General features: G+C 37.2%; 1 protein-coding gene across 3 annotated transcripts in view; it reads left to right on the top strand.

Moving 5' to 3' along the window:
• Nucleotides 1-19,022, top strand: part of ERBB4 (erb-b2 receptor tyrosine kinase 4) — a 1,322,334-nt gene that overhangs the window by 997,023 nt on the left and 306,289 nt on the right. For all 3 annotated transcript variants that reach the window (XM_053698789.1, XM_053698786.1, XM_053698787.1), the window contains exons 10-13: nt 7,879-7,952; nt 11,064-11,154; nt 12,998-13,197; nt 16,828-16,960. In XM_053698789.1, coding sequence (XP_053554764.1) covers nt 7,879-7,952; nt 11,064-11,154; nt 12,998-13,197; nt 16,828-16,960 — 498 coding nt within the window. The remainder of the gene's footprint in view (nt 1-7,878; nt 7,953-11,063; nt 11,155-12,997; nt 13,198-16,827; nt 16,961-19,022) is intronic.

The raw sequence follows: 19,022 nt of genomic DNA, 5'->3' as shown, positions 1-19,022 counted from the left end.
ACTTTTTCCAAGTGGATTAGGCACTCCAAATGAGTAAGTTGTTTTAAGTCTTACTATGTATTCATATTTCAAGTAAGTGGACTCAGTGTTTCTTCAAAGACCGTGTTACTTTATTTTGTGTTGGGTTACATCCAACGTTTCAGCCTACACTTGGGCACTTCTCAAGGTGCTTTAACAACCACAACAGTGTATTTGAAGAAACACTGAGTCTTCTTTCTTGAAATATATAATGTAGAGAAAATAACTCATTAGAAACATAGATATTGACGGCAGATAAGAGCCATAGGCCCAGCAAGTCTGCCCGACCTTACCTAACAGTATAAACTTATCTAGTTGTAGGATAGCCTTATGCTTGTCCCATGCATTTTTAAAGTCCCCCACAGTGTTTGTCGCTACTACCTCTTGAGGAAGTTTATTCCATAAATCAATCACTCTTTCAGTAAAGAAGTCCTTCCTCAAATTACTCTTGAATCTACTACCTTTTAGCTTGAGCTCATGACCCCTTGTTCTTGAATTTTCCATTTTATGTAATCTACAAATCTAGACAAGTCAGAAGACTTGCTTTTCCCACAGAAACTCTCTGAATACATTATTTCCAATTCAGCAAAGGATTCTGGGTAAGATATGCGAATGAGGTTCACAATGACTCACATTTTTACTTTTAGTCTGCTTTTTAAGGCAGACATCCCTTAAAAAGCAGACTAAAAGTAAAAAAGTGAGCCATTGTGAACCTCATTTGTCTGGATTTGTAAATAGGTTATACAATGAGTTATTCTCTCTACATTTTGTATTTAGTGGAGGATTTTAAACTCACCTTTCGCATCCCCATAATTCTAATTGTTGTTGATATATATATATATATATATATATATATATATACAGTATATCAAAGCAAAAATGTATATGCATAAAATGTTTAAAGCTGCTATCTTAAAACAAACATAATTACTTAAGTAACTATACAAAAATGTATATATGAAAAACAAAAGTAAAAAAAAAAAAGTATTTACGTATAAACAATACAGTAAAACAAATTAATGAGAGATAAGGATGCAGCATGCCAGAGTACATTATAATGTTTGTTGCCATGTGACATGAAAGTTGTGTTCAACTTGATAGACATATATTGAGAAATAGACACTTTGCAGTGAATTTTATTGTAATTATACATTGTTTATTGTTATTGTACTTTCTCTCTTTTTTACTGTGTACACATTTTGGAAAAGTGTAATTTTTATTTTCCTGTCTAATAAAATATTTTTTTTATGGGGGGGCGGTGCCTACAGCCGATGCGGCAGGACATGTTTTTGAAGAGCTCCTGACTTTATATCATATTTTCAATATTAAGCTATTATTTCCTTGGTAGCTTTATATCACAGAAAGTTTGCAAGACTCAGGAAAGTATTCCTAAACTTTGTACCTGACCTATGCTCTTCGGCTCAACTTCCTAACCATCTAAAGAACTTATAAGCAGCGTGGCCTGTAAGGCCTACTCTTTTGGAGAGGAACAGCGGAGTTGGGGCAGCCGCACAGTACCCCCCCCCCCCAGACTTCTGGGTTACAAGCTCATAACGAAGCACAGTCTCTATAAGAATTCATTTTGCCATTTCTAACTATTTCACATTCCAGAGGAAATATCACAAGGATGTGCCTGCTCACCTAACGACTACAACTAGCCTTTAATGGTGACTTACTTGAACTCTCTATTACAAATGGTGGGCCTACGACGATGGGAGTCTCAAATGACCCAGCTCATAGATGACTACTGTCAATCCCTGGAGAGAGAACTGTGTGACTTCCTTACAATGGCTCTAAACATTGAGAGAGCAGCACCGAAAACCACAGATCATCTCTTAAGGAACTCGGATGAAACCCCTTCAATTTATGAGGCTGGGACTATTGTTACAGAGGGCCCTCACTCCTATACTTACAAAGGGTCTGCAAACGAAGCTCCCAACATACCTTTGCTCTCCCCAAATTGCCAGCCAGAAAGACCCGCGACTTTAGGCTCCATGTTACGTGACATAAACTCAGACGCTGTGGAGGAGCTAACCACAATGATTGCAGAGACTGGAGATAAGTGCTCCCCGGAACCAACAGAGGACAGTCCCTTCCCATACACCTAGTAACACAGCTTTGGTCATCATGGCTAATCGGAGCTTAGACAGATCAACCAGGCTGGGGATAACATACCTGAAGAGAGAGATTGCCCCTGTCCGCCTGCTCCGAGCCTGGAGAGTACATGGAGACATGCTGCACCTAAAGAAGTCTGTGCAAAAGCGCACCATCCAGACCTACGATGTATCGGTGCTTCTCACATCGCACAGGATACAAAATCTGTATGCGGACATTCTCTATACACTTGGACTGACTCTACTGACAGCCGGTACTGTACTTATGGGGCACAGGGAGATGTACCGCACTGGAGTGGGCTAAGCATAACACTACTTAATCCGGGGATCTTGTGCTGATCATATTTACAACAAGAGCCACGGTTACTATGACTTCCGATCTAACCTCACTTGTTCTTTATTGGAACTTCTAATAATTAATAACCTAATTAGCGACCACTTGGACACTTTTTTCAGGCATATTACTGATAATATTCTCTTTCTTATTGGGCACAGTATGATGTATGCTCCATGAGGGGGGATGGGTTGGAACTACCTGCAATTTGTTTCTATGTACATTGTGGCTCACAGGGACATTACTATTAGGTCTCCCCCTTTAGTCTAAAGCCCATATACAGTAAATTTTCCTCAGTTTATAAGATGGTCCATTTACAACATCCTATTGTATTGCCTTACAGTATAATATTGCTACCTATGTTCTATGTGGTGACTCAGCTATCAGCGGCCGGGATGGTGGGTCTGCTATGCCATGTTTGTTTTTCTACAATCCTTGTTGTTACACAAGGGTCATATACTCACATGCTAGCTATCTTATTATAGTATCCTCATGCGTGGCCCTGATATGTGTATTTGAACATTTGAATACTGTTCTGCACTGAGAGATGTAGTATGCACAATATATGTTAGCAGTTAACTCCTCAACTTCCCACAGTCACTAATAGAGCTTAGTTCCATTTATACCTTTTGAAAAAAGAATGTGTTAGTAAGATACTATGGATTGACCCTTTGAGCTGAGAAATAATGATAGTATATATATAGATTGCCATCCTTGTACCATACGCCATGACATCTTCAGCTTTCTATAAGCCTAAGGGCTCTAAGTCAATTTAATTTGCTGTGGTGTATAGTTTGGGTTATTTATGTTTGGGTTCTAAATGTATTTATATAGTATGTGTTTAATACTTCAGGTATGTGCACCTCCAGATATACAGCTCTTTTTAAATCCCCCTTCATACTACTAGATATGGATTAGCACCTAATTTTCTAGCCATAGCAAATACATGCCTGAGAGCTAGGAACCAGGTCAATTAAGTATATTTTCCCTATCTAATGGCTGGCTCACGGACCACAAGGAACACTATGGTTCTTAACTTGCATTTTAGTTATTACCCTGAATCTCTCTGGGAGCATGTATAACAGTCACCGCCATTGCCTATTGTATAACACAGCATTGCCTAGTTATTTGTCTTGCACATAGCACACTGTCATACGGCTGTTTTCTGTGTATATGTTGGAAAGTCATCGGCCAGGTTATCTATTGGATTATTTCAATATATCTCCTAAGCTACCATCTCCTCCCATTTAAGATGGTATTCTATAACTTAGATGGATAAGCTTAACATTCACATATGTATATATAATGTTCAAACATATATGCTTTACCTGTTAGTAGTCTCCATTTATACTTACATTATGATACCCCCTTAAAATGTTATATAGTTCCAGACCTGAGAGGTCTATTAAAAAGACCTGCATCAATTTAGGGGGTCTCTCGGCACCACAATTTTTATTTTCAATATTACCCATTGGCACATATAAGTGATGTTAAATTAGTTGATATTATCATTACCCAAATAAAAAAGAGGTCTGTTAGTTGAGACCCATGAGGGGTCTCCTTAGTCATACATGACCACCTATAGTGTGATTTCTTCCAGTTATTTTTAGAGGTCCAAAAGTGGCCTCTTGCTTCAATCAGGTGGTCTCTAGATGACATACTTTACCTATATCACTCACATGATAGTTGTATTTTCTTATTTGCATTCCTCATGATCTCATCTTGTTGATGTTTTTACTCGTTGTTTACCTAACATTATTTCATGTGACATATGTTTTGCTTTTACATTGCTGTATGTCTTTTTTATAATAAAAAAAGAGAGATACAATTACTATTGTCCATAGGCTACTATAATATTGAGAGGTATGTCCTTGAAATGCATTGTGTTCCTGTTACGTCTGCCCAGACATTAATCAGGAGTATTGTTTTTGCTTTGCCAATATTATGCTAGGCTATGGACAACAGTAATTGTATCTATAATTTTGTTTGTTTTACTGTATTTTCTAAACATAAAAAAATACCTTATTCAATACCTTAAGACATGTTTTAATCACATTTGTGTTACTGGGTGACCAAATATGACAGACATGTCATGTTTGGTATCAAAATGATCCTCATAATGTTACAATGGGATTGCTTATAAGGTTGTGAGTACTGTATTTACATAACTACAAAATATAAGTTACCCTTTAACTTCAGCCAGGGTTTGCAAGGAGGTTTATGGTGTTCCATAAACAAGGAATGCAGCCTTCCTTGCCCACTCTGGAAGGGGCCTGATCTCAGGAAAAAAATGTATTTAGTTGTGATTTCAGCAAAATAATAATGTCTTTCACATGGGAAGCTAGAGCAGCGTTTCTGAGCATTTTCTATTCCATTTCCCTGGCACAGAAGCTACTCTGGTAAAGTTATAGGTTTGTTATATTTGTCCTTTTTATTTTTTATAAACTGTTTTGCCTTTGTGTGTTTCTGTGTTTGTTAATTCCTTTTTTATATAAATGCACTGTGACTCTCTTTTTGTTCATAATAAATGTTCCTTTATTAAAGGGATAGTAAACCCACATTTTTTCTTTCATGATTCAAAGCAAGACTGTAAGCTTAGAAGCCGGCCCATTTTTGGTTCAGCACTTGGATTGCACTTGCTGATTGGTGGCTACATTTAGCAAGCGCAACCCAGGTTCTGAACCAAAAATGGGCCGGCTTCTAAGCTTATATTCTTGCTTTTCAAATAAAGATATCAGGAGAATGAAGAACATTGTATAATATGAGTAAATAAGAAAGTTGCTTAAAATTGCATGCTATATCTGAATCATGAAAGAAACAAATTTGGGTTTACTATCCCTTTAAGTTTTTGCTTTTGTCTAATATTTAAACCACTTTAATAAAGAGACTGGTAATAACAGTACTGCATTTTTTATATTGATTTTTGCCAAATTGTGTTTTGGGATTTTTAATCTGTTAGTCTGGGTTTTTCCTAAGGATTTCCCATATAATAATGGTAGCAGCAGAGGTAGTTTAGTATGGGTGGTATTAAAGAGGAGTTTGGGCATTATTCTGAGTCTAGTACAGACAAGAGAGTGTTTGTAAACCCCTGCACCCACTGAGCGACTGTAAGTCACAGGTTTGCCTGTCGTGGCTAGGCTGTCACAAAAAGATTTAGTTAGGAAGGGTCTGTTAACCCTTTCTGTGACAAACTGCTGACTGTTGCAGGGTTTGTCTCACACATACACACACACATATATGCATTTAGAGATTACAATTTAATTTAAAGTGCTAATTCAGAGATTAACATTTTAGTAATTATTGCAGCATGCTGTAGGTTTAGCTGTAATTAATTGTAATGTATAATGATTTCCGGTAAAGAATATGAAGGATATTAAACATAATCATGGATAATATGAATGCAGGCAATGTATGACACATAATATATCTTTATGCAGCCCAAAAATATCACTAATTTAATTGGGAAGAAAAAAGACAGATATAATAAAAATACAGTAAAAATCAGGTTAAAACATAAAGGCACATGCCCACCATGGCACATTCTAATAGTAAACAGATTTTTCACAAATAACCAGACCAGCAGATTCTTATTGAGGGTTCTATAAGAGTCAACATGATTAAGAAATAGTATTAGTGACTATGTTCATCATAGCTGATACTACATAGCTGATTTAGTTTTCTCTTGTATATATGCATTTTTGTTCATGTACACAGCACTTTACAGAGGTAAAAGTACATTTTTTGATAAGGAGAAAATAAGCTTATGCAATATATGAAAACTCCAGGTCTGTCAAACAGACAATACAACTCAGTCACTTGATTCCCTAAGTTTGAGTGATCTTTAATGAATGAGTTCTGTTGAATAGTATATTGACTCCAATAACTAAATAAACTATTCCAGTATAAATGAATCTAAGGGCCTAGAAAGAACAGATAGCTGCAGTGAAATGTTTGATATTTCAGACAGCCTCTCAATACAATATGCTATACCGATTTCAGAGCGCTTATAGTAAAATAATTTGTGCTTACGTTATCCATGTGCTTGATTGACAGCTTAACTGAAGGATGGGTATCCACACCAATCGTAGTGAGCAGCACCATTTCTGTATTATGTTTTATGTCACTTTAACGCTAATGCTGATAAAATTGTCCTTTACTCAAGAGAGTATTCCAATCTCATTGGAAGTCAAGTCTTTAGTTACATAAAAGCATTTGTCAGCTACAAACACCCTGTTGCAAGAACTATATTGCAAAAACATTTACACCTGTCTGTAGTAAGTGCAATGGGGTTTAATTTTTTTAGAAGCTGCACTGTAGGGTGAATTCATGTTTGTTTTGGGGTGGGGAGGTTTAGGTGGAAAAAATTGTCAATTGATTGCTGATGGAGCGCAATTGGATAGTTTCTGAGGCCAATGATCTGAAGAGTTATGTGCACTGAGTAGTGTCTTATCAGACCACGTTATCATATCCAACAGGAAGTCTCCTTAGAGACCTATTTAGCAGTGACTATTTTGGACTTAAAGGGACAGTCTAGTATAAATTAAACTTTCATTATTCATATAGGACTTTTAATTTTAATCAACTTTCCAATTTACTTTTTTCATCAAATTTGCTTTTTTCTCTTGGTATTCTTAGTTTAAACTAAACATAGGTAGGCTCATATGCTAATTTCTAAGCCTTTGAGGGCTGCCTCTTATCACATGCTCTTATCAACACAAAGAGACAAAGTACACGTGGGCCATATAGATAACACTGTGTTCAGGCACAGGGGGTTATTTAAGATTTAGCACAAGACAATACTAAATAAAAGTCAATAGATAATAAACAGTCACAGTCATGTGATCAGGGGGCTTGAAGAAGGTTCCTAGATACAAGGTAATCACAGAGGTAAAAAGTATATTAATATAACTGTGTTGGTTATGCAAAACTGGGGAATGGGTAATAAAGGGATCTTTCAAAACAATAACAATTCTATGGTAGACTGTCCCTTTAAGTGTGTTTGGATTTTTTTTCAATTGTTCCTAACATTGGCAATACTATTATACACATAGCTAAAAAAGAATTGAAAACTGAAACATAGCAGATAAAAATTAAATGGGAACTAATCAAAATCATTGTCAGCCATAGAGATTAGTGTTTTTTATTATTCCTGCGTTTGTTCTGTTATTTGCTTATGTTTCACACATATATTTCTTTTATTTGTCTTGGGTATCCTCATGACCTCTAGTGTTGGATAGAAGGAACTTCAGTTTTACAGTCGTGACATGGACAGTACAGCTGCAGACTGAAAATGTTCTTGGTCCTATCTGCCATATTTGTCCATATTTGTATTTGATTACATTAGATTAGCTTTCAGAACTGCATGGAGAATGACTATTATATTAATGTTATACACATTCTATAACCTTTCAGGGACCCTTACCATGGTATAGCTGCACTAGATCCTGAGAAACTAAACATCTTCCGAACTGTGCGAGAGATCACAGGTGAGACATTGCAGTTGTGACCCTAGTTTAGTATTTATTTTATCATATTATGTGAGTGATTTTGTTTGTACTGTTGGACATGACAAACCATAGCTGGGGCTGGGATCATTTATACATGGCCAAGGTATGACAAGAGGAACGGAAGCATGAGTCTTTTTCTAAAGTCCACTAAGGGCCGGATTGGAGTGGAGCACTAACTGTTGCGCTCGAGCATAAAGGGGTTTGCGCTCTTCAGGTTTATCACTCATATTATAAGTTGAAAGTAAATGCGTTCGCTTGAGTGCTATTGAAGTAACCGCTCGTCAGGTTAGCGCATCCTCAGAGCTCTGGTTAACTGTTTCGTGAAACAAAAAAGTGAAACAAAAAAGTGTCTCAAATGCATCAAAAATACATTACAAAGTACATGTATTTACAGACAAATATATGTATTTACAGACAAATATACACATATAAACACAAATACATATGTATACATATATATATAAATACATATAAATTCATTGGAGCCCTTTGCATTCAAGTAGATGAAAACATGAAAAAACATTTCTGCAATATTCATATTTAATAAAGTGATATACTGTGTATTTACTGTAAATATTTGACATTCAAATGTTCTGCACATAACAGAATATGTTCTAAGTATTTATAAATAGATATTCCTATATATATCTATACCTATATATATATATATATATATATATATATATATATATCTGTATATATCTATACCTATATATATATATGTGTGTGTGTATATATATATATATATATATAAAATCATATATATATATATATATATATATATATATATATATATATATATACAGTATATATAGATATATAGATCTATATTGCACCAAAATACCAATATATATATATATATATATATATATATAAATATGTATTTAAGAATAAATAGAACATATTCTGCTATCTGAAGAACATTGGAATGTGAAATATTTATATTTTCATGTCGGGTTAGCGCACTTGAGAATATGTGATCAGGTTTGCGTGCGAGTAGGGTGTTTTTTTGCTCTGTTGACTTCTATGGGGGAATACGTTAATGCACATGAAATAAGGTTCAGCTTTTATAGCGCTCATGTGAAAAGGGTTTACTTTCAACTTTAAATATGAGTGTTAAATACTGCTCCACTTGTAATCTGGCCCCTAATGCTTTATTTTATCCATAAAAATTATATTTAAATCACTCTCATGAAATACATTAAAGGGACAGTAAAGTTATAATTAGACATTCATGATTTAGACAGAGCATACAATTTTTAACAACTTTCCATTTTAATTCTATTATTTAATTTGCTTCCTTCTCTTGTTACCCTTTCTTGAAAGGTTTATTGAGGAAAGCTCAGGAGCAGCAAATAATCTAGGTTCTAGCTGCTGATTCGTGGCTGCATATTTATACCGATTGCCATTGGCTCACCAATGTGTTCAGAAACCAGTAGTGCATTGCTGCTCCTTCAACAAATGTTACCAAGACAATGAAGCAAATTTGATAATAGAAAAAAACTGGAAAGTTGTTTAAAATTGTATGTTCTACCTAAATCATGAAAGAAATGTTTTGGGTTTCATGTCCCATACATTGAAGGAAATGTACATGGCACATTACTGTGTTCTTGTAGTCAATTAAAACACACTGAGGTACATAAACCACAAGCAGTTTTGTAGCTAAGCTACTTCATCTGGGCAGTATTCCCTTACTGAATATCTTTTTAAAAGACTAGTGGAGTCCAGAAAAAAAGGCTTTGGGTATAAATTATGCTTTAGCTAGAGCAGTTTGTCTGGTTACCTAAAATAATCAGAGTAAAAAGCTTTTTTGTTTTTCAACTCTTCTCACCAAAGACAAAATAGTGAATAACTGTCTCTTTCTAGACACAATAGCTGGACTATTTAACCCTTTTGGTACCATAGATTCCATTTTATGGATCCACCACATTTCTCTTTGTTTGAGCAACTGCTCACGGTCTGATCCATTCCTAGGTGTCTGTACCTGTTCTATCACTTGCCAACGTAATTGGCTAATCCCATGTCCCTTCTCTATAAAGTGTTTAGCTAGGGATATAACTGTCTCTGTCTAGACACAATAGCTGTACTACTTGTAACCCCCCCTCCCCCCTATGCTAAGCCAGGGATATAACTGTCTCTGTCTAGACACAATAGCTGGACTACTGGTAACCCCACCTATGCTAAGCCAGGGATATAACTGTCTCTGTCTGGACACAATAGCTGGACTACTGGTAACCCCACCTATGCTAAGTCATATGCTCCCATATATAGGGCCAGATTTAACAAACAATTAAGTTCCACGATGTACAGCTGCATTGGAGCTGAACCGGAACCAAAAGCCATAGAAAAGGTCATCCAATCAACGCTGTCTGAGCAGAGTGCCGTAGCTGCGGCTGATCAATCCACCAAAACCAAAGGTATTAACAGAGAAAAAGTGCAGGCACTACTTTGAAGGTAAAAATAAAATATATCCTTTATTACCGAGCAAGTTAAAAAACAATGTCCATAGCAAGACAAACAGACACCAGAGTATGAAGAAAGAGACAACCTGACGCGCTTCGCACCCCCTAGTGGCACTTAATCATAGATTTAACAAAGTCCAGCACACAGGGGCATTGCGTCTCCGCATTTATCCTTGCACACTACGGCCGTGATTGGCTGCGCGCGAGCAGGGGCTGTCAATTTCCCTGGTGAGAAAAGTCCAGGGGGGTTGAGATATGACACATAACAGGTAGCGAAGTGGGTTAAGAACTAGCCGTCTGATGACTGCTGCTTCTTAACTCTCACTGCAAGTTTGCTCATGCGAGCCTGCAGCCGGAACCTTTGAAAAATCTGGGCCATAGTGTTAAAGACCTGTGCATGCTCATGCAACTACCTCAGTATGCTGTCTTAGAATGTAGCTAAGTTTCTATAAAGGATACAAAGAGAACAATTTTGATTTCCATGTCCTTTTATTGACAGTAAATTAGAAACGTTAAGAACCACAGGAGAAACGTTATATCCACACCTGTGGGCTAGTTTTATGGTGAGTTTGTTCCTTGACTTTTCATAGATATAATTCAGTATTTATTTTGTGCTGATGTTTCTTAGGTTTCCTGAACATACAGTCCTGGCCAAAAAACATGACGGATCTCAGTGTCTTCTCCAATTTGGTCACCATAGGAGGCAGAGTGCTTTACAGGTAGGAGATGTGTAATGGCATAAGGTGATCCCTGTTGCTCTCTGATGAAAGGTGTGATTACTTTATAAAAGAAAATATAGGATTGTATGACTTTTTTGAGGATGCTTAAACTGTTGTTGTAATAGACTTGACAGAATGGGTTCACAGGAGTATTTCCACTAGAAAACCAAGTAACTTATTTTCTGCTTTACTCTTTTAAGTATTACATAATATGTGAATAATATAAATGTGATATATATATATATATATATATATACATACGTTATAATGGGTAATAATCATATATACATACAGCTACACACACATATATGTGGGTATGTATGTATTTAAATATATATATATATAGTTGTATACTAGTATATATTGTGTAACACACAAATGTAGGTGTGTTTACAGAGAGAGAGAGAACATTTTGTAAATTCATATAGCTAAAAAATCAGAGATGTGCAGAAAGCACAAGCTGCTGATCCCAAGAGCTCTGGAGAAAGGATTTTGTCAAGCACTGGGCTGCAGTACAACTTCTTTCAGGCAGTAGAAATCGCAGCAATTAAAGTATCATAGAATCGTAGTCCCAGCATGGCAGACGGAATAAAGCAGGAGCCTACAGAGGTTATGGCATCCCGTATACCAGTGCTGGGAATAATTATTTGTCTCTGCGGGGCTGAGGCTGAGATGGAGGGGCAGGGGGCATATTTAATGATGGCCTTAACAGCGAAGTTATGAAACGGCACATCCACAGCAACTAACAAACCAGCAGACTCCCTTACAATCCTCCGCTTGTCTGGAGAGGTAAAGGCAAAAACGGTTTTGATTTAAAGCAACCGCAGGCAGCACTCTCTGAAATAGCAGGTGTTCCCTTTAGTAGTTTAAGCTTTGCCGGGTAATAGAGAGAGCAAACAGATCTAAACCAAGCCCAGACTGTGAGATTCGACCTTCACGATTAAATACAGAGCAGAGTATCAGACACATGCCAGGTACCTCTTCATAAGATGTAGCTCAGGAACAGAAGCTGTAAAAAAAGGCCATACTTATATGAAGGAACAGAAATATCTCCTAGAAAGTCCGTATCTCTGTCTGAAACAGTTCACTGTCTCAACTAATGTCTACGGATATCCTAGGCATGGGCTACTAATGAGGTAAAGAAATAATTAGCAACATATTCAAAGCATTCCTTTAAAAGAGTTGGCGGACTGTGCAGAAAAGGATTAGCAATCTTATATGTAATTTGATGTGTACAGTGGATTTCCACAATGCTCTGTGTCACCTGCAGATCCATTAATTAGCAAATCACCCTGTATAAAGCAAAGCAGAGGAACTGTGGCATGCTGCATGATATGACAATATGTAATATGATGTGTAGTCCTGTACTAAACATATGGGGAGAGTGACCATAGACCAGGAAGGCAAATGGCAGCCTCTTCATTATAGTAGGAAATAACAACAATCCCCTATTTTACAAAAATAAATGCACTTTCCCTCCACTTTCCTCCCCTGTCTTTATCTGATCTTTTCATGGAGTTAATTGGTAATAAAGCATAATGTGTGTTTGACATCTTTCCGACTTCTCTGAAAATATTATTAATAAAACATACAGCACAAAATGATTAGTAATAATACAGATCATAATAAGACTTATTCTTTTCATTCTATTTATAGAAGTACTTGTCTGTATAAGATGGTTCCATGACCGATCCTGTCTATTTATAAACCAAACTGCAAATAAAAAAAAACACAACATTTTGAATATTGAAAGTATTTTCTGTGGTCACTCTTGGTCACATCTGCTGTTAATTTAACGTTGTAACCTCATTGATCTACGCTACTGTTCCTTCATTATTCACAGCGGCATTTCACTTCTGATCCTCAAGCAACACAACATTGTGTCCTTGCAACTTCAATCTCTGAAAGAGATAAGCGCCGGAAATGTTTATATCACCGATAACCACAATCTGTGCTATTATCATACAGTCAACTGGACCTCATTGTTCAGGGCACCCAACCAGAAAACCACCATCCGCAAAAACAAGAATCCAGAAAACTGCAGTAAGTGCCTGAGAGACCTAATGCAAATCACTGTAGAGTTAACGTGTGTTGTTGTAAGGACATCACAACTTGTTGCAAATTGGAGTTATGCTACATATTGGGCTAAATTACAAGTGGAGCACAATCAATAGCACAGGTTGTATTATCTTATGCACAAAAGAATAACACAAATCTGGTGTTACAAGCGGATGGTTAAATATTTTAACCAAATCATCTTTAGTGTTTTGGCTTTGAGTGCAATGCAAAATACAGCTGCAAAATACCTGAAGTAAACCATTATTCTTAATAAATAACACAGAACTACATGAATAAGTCCATTACTTGCGCACCATTTGCTCAGCGCACCATTGGTTTATGAGTGATCTCCAATATGAATTTTATTGAGTCCCCCATAGAAGTCTATTTAATGAGGCATGTAGCTCACCTGTACTTTCGGACATGCAAATGTTAGTGAGCCCTAGACTATAGCTTTCTTAATAATAAAAAAATAACTTTGGTCTTGTAATATGAGCTGAAAAATAGAAGCAGTATTGATTGCGCTCAATCACTGTAACTCACAACAGTGATATGCACCTATGTAGTCTGTTTTAACAAATTTGTTTTGAAAGAGGATGGACTTCTTTACCATGTGACAAACAGAGTACTGCTTAAAGATACTGATTGGATATAAAAGGAGTCCCAAATACAGGGTGGGTGGGTGGGTGGGGGGGGGCTAATGGACCGGAGGACACTTAAATCCATAATGATTGCGCAAGTTAAGTGTCTTATATATAACCCAAAATAGCAGACGGTGAACTGAACACAATGGCTGAGAATCCTTGTGTGCTTTTGATCACTGCAAAATATCTGGGGATTCTCAGGTGTCTGCCTTTTTTTCATCTCTAACTGCAGATCACTGCCTGCTGTTTTTAATGGTCATGTACAATAAGTATATTTTGTACTGTTATTATCCTTTTTATTTAAAAGTCTTTGTAGCTTGTATTTTCAGACTGAATTGCCAATTTCTGTGTATTTTACTTACATTACCTTTCTATCGGCTAGATTACGAGTCTTGCGTTAGCCTTAAAAAGCAGCGTTGAGAGGTCCCAACGCTGATTTTTAACGCCTGCTGGTATTACGAGTCTTGCAGGTACAGGTGTACCGCTCACTTTTATTCCGCGACTCGAGCTTACCACAAATCCCCTTACGTCAATTGCGTATCCTATCTTTTTAATGGGATTTGCCTAACGCTGGTATTACGAGTCTTGAAAGAAGTGAGCGGTACAGCCTCTCCTGTCAAGACTCCTAAGGCATTTAAAAGTCAGTAGTTAAGAATTTTATGGGCTAACGCCGTAACATAAAACTCTTAACTAAAGTGCTAAAAAGTACACTAACACCCATAAACTACCTATTAACCCCTAAACCGAGCCCCCCCCCCCACATCGCAAACAGTTAACTAAAGTTTTTAGCCCCTAATCTCCCGACCGGACATTATATATATTAATTCCTAAGCCGCCGCACTCCCACCTCGCAAACATTAGTTAAATTTTATTAACCCCTAATCTGCCGTCCCTAACATCGCAGACACCTATCTACATTTATTAACCCCTAATCTGCCGCCCCCAACGTCGCCGCTACTATATTAAATGTATTAACCCCTAAACCTAAGTCTAACCCTAAGTCTAACCCCCCCTAACTTAAATATAATTTAAATAAAACTAAATAAAATTACTACAATTAAATAAATTAATCCTATTTAAAACTAAATACTTACCTATAAAATAAACCCTAAGATAGCTACAATATAACTAATAGTTACATTGTATCTAGCTTAGGGTTTATTTTTATTTTACAGGCAACTTTGTATTTATTTTAACTAGGTATAATAGTTATTAAATAGTTATTAACTATTTAATAACTTCCTAGTTAAAATAAATACAAATATACCTGTAAAATAAATCCTAACCTAAGTTACAATTACACCTAACTCTACACCATCATTAATTTAATTACCTAAACTAACTACAATTAACTACAATTAAATTAAATAAACTAAAGTACGAAAAAAACAAACACTAAATTACAGTAAATAAAAAAATAATTACAAGAATTTTAAACTAATTTCACCTACTCTAATCCCCCTAATAAAATAAAAAAGCCCCCCAAAATAAAAAAAAATCCCTACGCTATACTAAATTACAAATAGCCCTTAAAAGGGCTTTTTGCGGGGCATTGCCCCAAAGTAATCAGCTCTTTTACCTGTAAAAAAAAACCCAATACCCCCCAACATTAAAACCCACCACCCACACACCCAACCCTACTCTAAAACCCACCCAATCCCCCCTTAAAAAAACCTAACACTACCCCCTTGAAGATCACTCTACCTTGAGCCGTCTTCACCCAGCCGGGCACAAGTGGACCTCCAGAGGGGCAGAAGTCTTCATCCGATCCGGGCAGAAGAGGTCCTCCAAGCGGCAGAAGTCTTCATCCAGGCGGCATCTTCTATCTTCATCCATCCGGAGCGGGTCCATCTTCAATCCAGCCGACGCAGAGCATCCTCTTCAAACGAAGTCCAAGCGAAGAATGAAGGTTCCTTTAAATGACGTCATCCAAGATGGCGTCCCTTGAATTCCGATTGGCTGATAGGATTCTATCAGCCAATCGGAATTAAGGTAGGAAAAATTTGATTGGCTGATCCAATCAGCCAATAGGATTGAGGTCACATTCTATTGGCTGATTGGAACAGCCAATAGAATGCGAGCTCAATCCTATTGGCTGATTGGATCAGCCAATAGGATTGAACTTCAATCCTATTGGCTGATTGGATCAGCCAATAGGATTTTTCCTATCTTAATTATGATTGGCTGATAGCATTGCAGTACCTGTGCGGGACAACACCAGTGATTGGTGGGTTCCTGCAACTGCAGATCTATTGCCTCGCCAGCCATATTCTGCTCGGGAGCTAAAATGCTTACTGCTATGAAGCACAATTTTACTTATATGTTTAACCCCTTTGCAGGGCATAATCACATGCTATGTATAAGAAAAGTAGGACCAGCACACACTCGACCAAAATGTCCTGTATAGCTTGTATTCAATGGAGTATGGTGCACACCTGGAGGGCCTCCCCCCTTCCACTGGCCCTAGAACATATAGCACAAAGAAACACTCAGGTGGCACTCAAAATATGGCAACAGTGCCTTTATTTATGCTCAGAATAAATAAAGGCACTGTTGCCATATTTTGAGTGCCACCTGAGTGTTTCTTTGTGCTATAATCACATGCTAAGCTAGGCTAAGTGATGCACACATTACAAGTTCTCATCCATTAGAGCATGTGTTTTTTGCATTAGAATACCCTTTCAAACAAGCCTTTTTATTTGGATTTAAAGAATACGGGACACTATCTCCTACACTGTATTGCTTCACAAGGAGTTTATTTGAGCAAAGGTATTCTTTGTGGCTCTTCTCTTCATTCTGGGTGAATAATCAGCATGTAGGTGTACATAGATTAGTCCAGTCTTCTAAGCTAATATCACTTTAGTACCTAATTGACATTGACTTTCTTATTTCATGAAAAATGAATTTAGAATACAAGTCTTGTATTGTGGGTGCTTAGTACATCATACTCTGAATTTCTCATTTTTTCCAGCTTCTGAATTGATGAACTGTTACCCATTTTGTTCAAGTTCTGGGTGCTGGGGTCCCGGGCCTGACCAGTGTCTCTCCTGCAAATACTTCAGTCGAGGGAAGACTTGTATCAAGTCCTGCAACCTTTATAATGGGTAAGAGAGCTCATATGGAACACAACTTCTGCTTTTCCTGAAATGGAATTAGATTATATGATTGTCCGCGGCCTGTCAGCTCCATTCTCAAGAAGCCGTATCAGGCCAGATTTTTTTATATTTTCCCTTTTAAAGTTGTTCAGAAGCTCAATCATTCTAATTGTCTCACCTGTGCTCAGGTGGAGATATCCTTTAGATTTGTCCAGTTAGGCCTGGAGGGGAGAAACCTTGGGAGAGTTAATAGCAGGGTATTCGTTTGCTTATTCAGCACAATTTACATAATAGCAATTCAACATTTTAGAAATGACTTCAGTATGTCGCTTTACAAAACAATATACAGATAATGGTGCAGAATAATTAAAACACACTCTAAAAACTTGCTGCATTATTGTCGCTGGAAAATTGCATAATTCAAAAAGAATTGTACCCACCCTTCCAAAGAGCAGTGAGTGGCGAGTTCTATCTCATTGAATTCAATGGAGCCACTTTTATCTTGCAACTGTTATTTTGTTATGACATAGAACCAGTTCCATTGTCAGATACGGGCATCAAACAGATTTTTACATCAAACTGCTAGTGAAAGATACTGTAATCACAAAAACATTGTAGGACAATACAATAAAAACAGGAACATTCAACTGTATCATATACAAAAAATAAACCTTTAAAAAAATCAAGACAGGGTTGTCAGATTTTCAATAGCAAGACACAAGAGTGAGAGCAAGACTATTTTTCCATAACAAAAATGATGTGAAATAGCAAACGTACATTTTACTATGTTTCAGGTGCGTTTCCAAAGTTGTTGCAATTTGTAATATTTTTTTTCCCTTATTGCGACAGCCTCACTTTATTATTATTATTATTATTATTATTATTATTATTCTTTATTTATAAAGTGCCAACAGATTCCGCAGCGCTGCCCATGGGTACAAGGATAACAGTACAATGGAGAAACAATACGATAAAAGACAAAATTTTACAGACAAAATACAGAGGGAATTGAGAGCCCTATTCCCGTGGGAATTTACAATCTAGATGGGTAGGAGGATGGGAAACAGGAGGTGGGGACTGCAAAGATGAGAATGATATTAGTGAGGAGATAGAGGGCAACTGTTAGTTAAGTGAAGTTAGTTTGTTAATAAGTCGGGTGATAAGCTTCCCTGAACAGAAAGGTCTTTAGGGAACGTTTAAAGGAGGAGAGGTTAGGGGCAAGTCTGACAGCACGAGGAAGTGTGTTCCAGAGGGTTGGTGCCGCACGAGAGAAGTCCTGCAGTCTAGCATGAGAGGAGGTGATGGTAGAGGACGCAAGAAGCAGGTCATTGTTGGATCTTAGGGGGTGGGCAGGAGTATATTTGTTGATACGTGAGGACAGGTAGGGTGGGGCAGCATTGGTGAGGGCTTTGTAGGTCAGGGTGAGAATTTTGAGTTTCACTCTGTTGTGAATGGGGAGCCAGTGAAGGGACTCACAGAGAGGTGCAGCAGAAACAGAGCGTTGAGAGGTGGATTAGCCTGGCAGATGCATTTAGGATGGATTGGAGGGGAGAGAGGCGGGAGAGAGGGAGGCCAGTTAGTAAGTTGTTACAGTAGTCAAGTCGGGAAATTACTAGGGAGTGGATTAGCTGTTTAGTAGTTTCAGCACTTAGAAACTGACAAATTTATGTGTAAGATATCATGTATTAGGCCCCTCACACAACCATAGATATTAATGGCAGGAACACCCACTAAAAAAATCTGAGGAGAATACAAGTAAAGTGATGCTCAATGAATTTAGAACATGGGAGACCTTCTGCAGTGTTCTCCCAGTGAAACAGTAATAACAATTTTTTTTCATGAAATTGGAAGATTCTAAAACCATGTTTATCAATGTTGTCTCTGTCCTACACTCCTTGTAGGCCGGAACAACAACCTGCTCTAATTGGAAACTGTTTGAAAGAATATTTCTCAGATGCCTCCTAGCTCTGGGCAACCAGAGCATGTTTTTTGGAAGAAACTGTATTTGATCTGAATTGTCACCCACTAAAACCATCATCATGCTCATGTCTGTCATATATTCTCCTCCTGC

The sequence above is a fragment of the Bombina bombina genome, chromosome 1 (genome assembly GCF_027579735.1).
Source record: "Bombina bombina isolate aBomBom1 chromosome 1, aBomBom1.pri, whole genome shotgun sequence".
Taxonomy (NCBI): domain Eukaryota; kingdom Metazoa; phylum Chordata; class Amphibia; order Anura; family Bombinatoridae; genus Bombina; species Bombina bombina.
The sequence above is the reverse complement of the archived record's forward strand: the minus strand, read 5'-3'. Positions and strand labels throughout refer to the sequence as shown.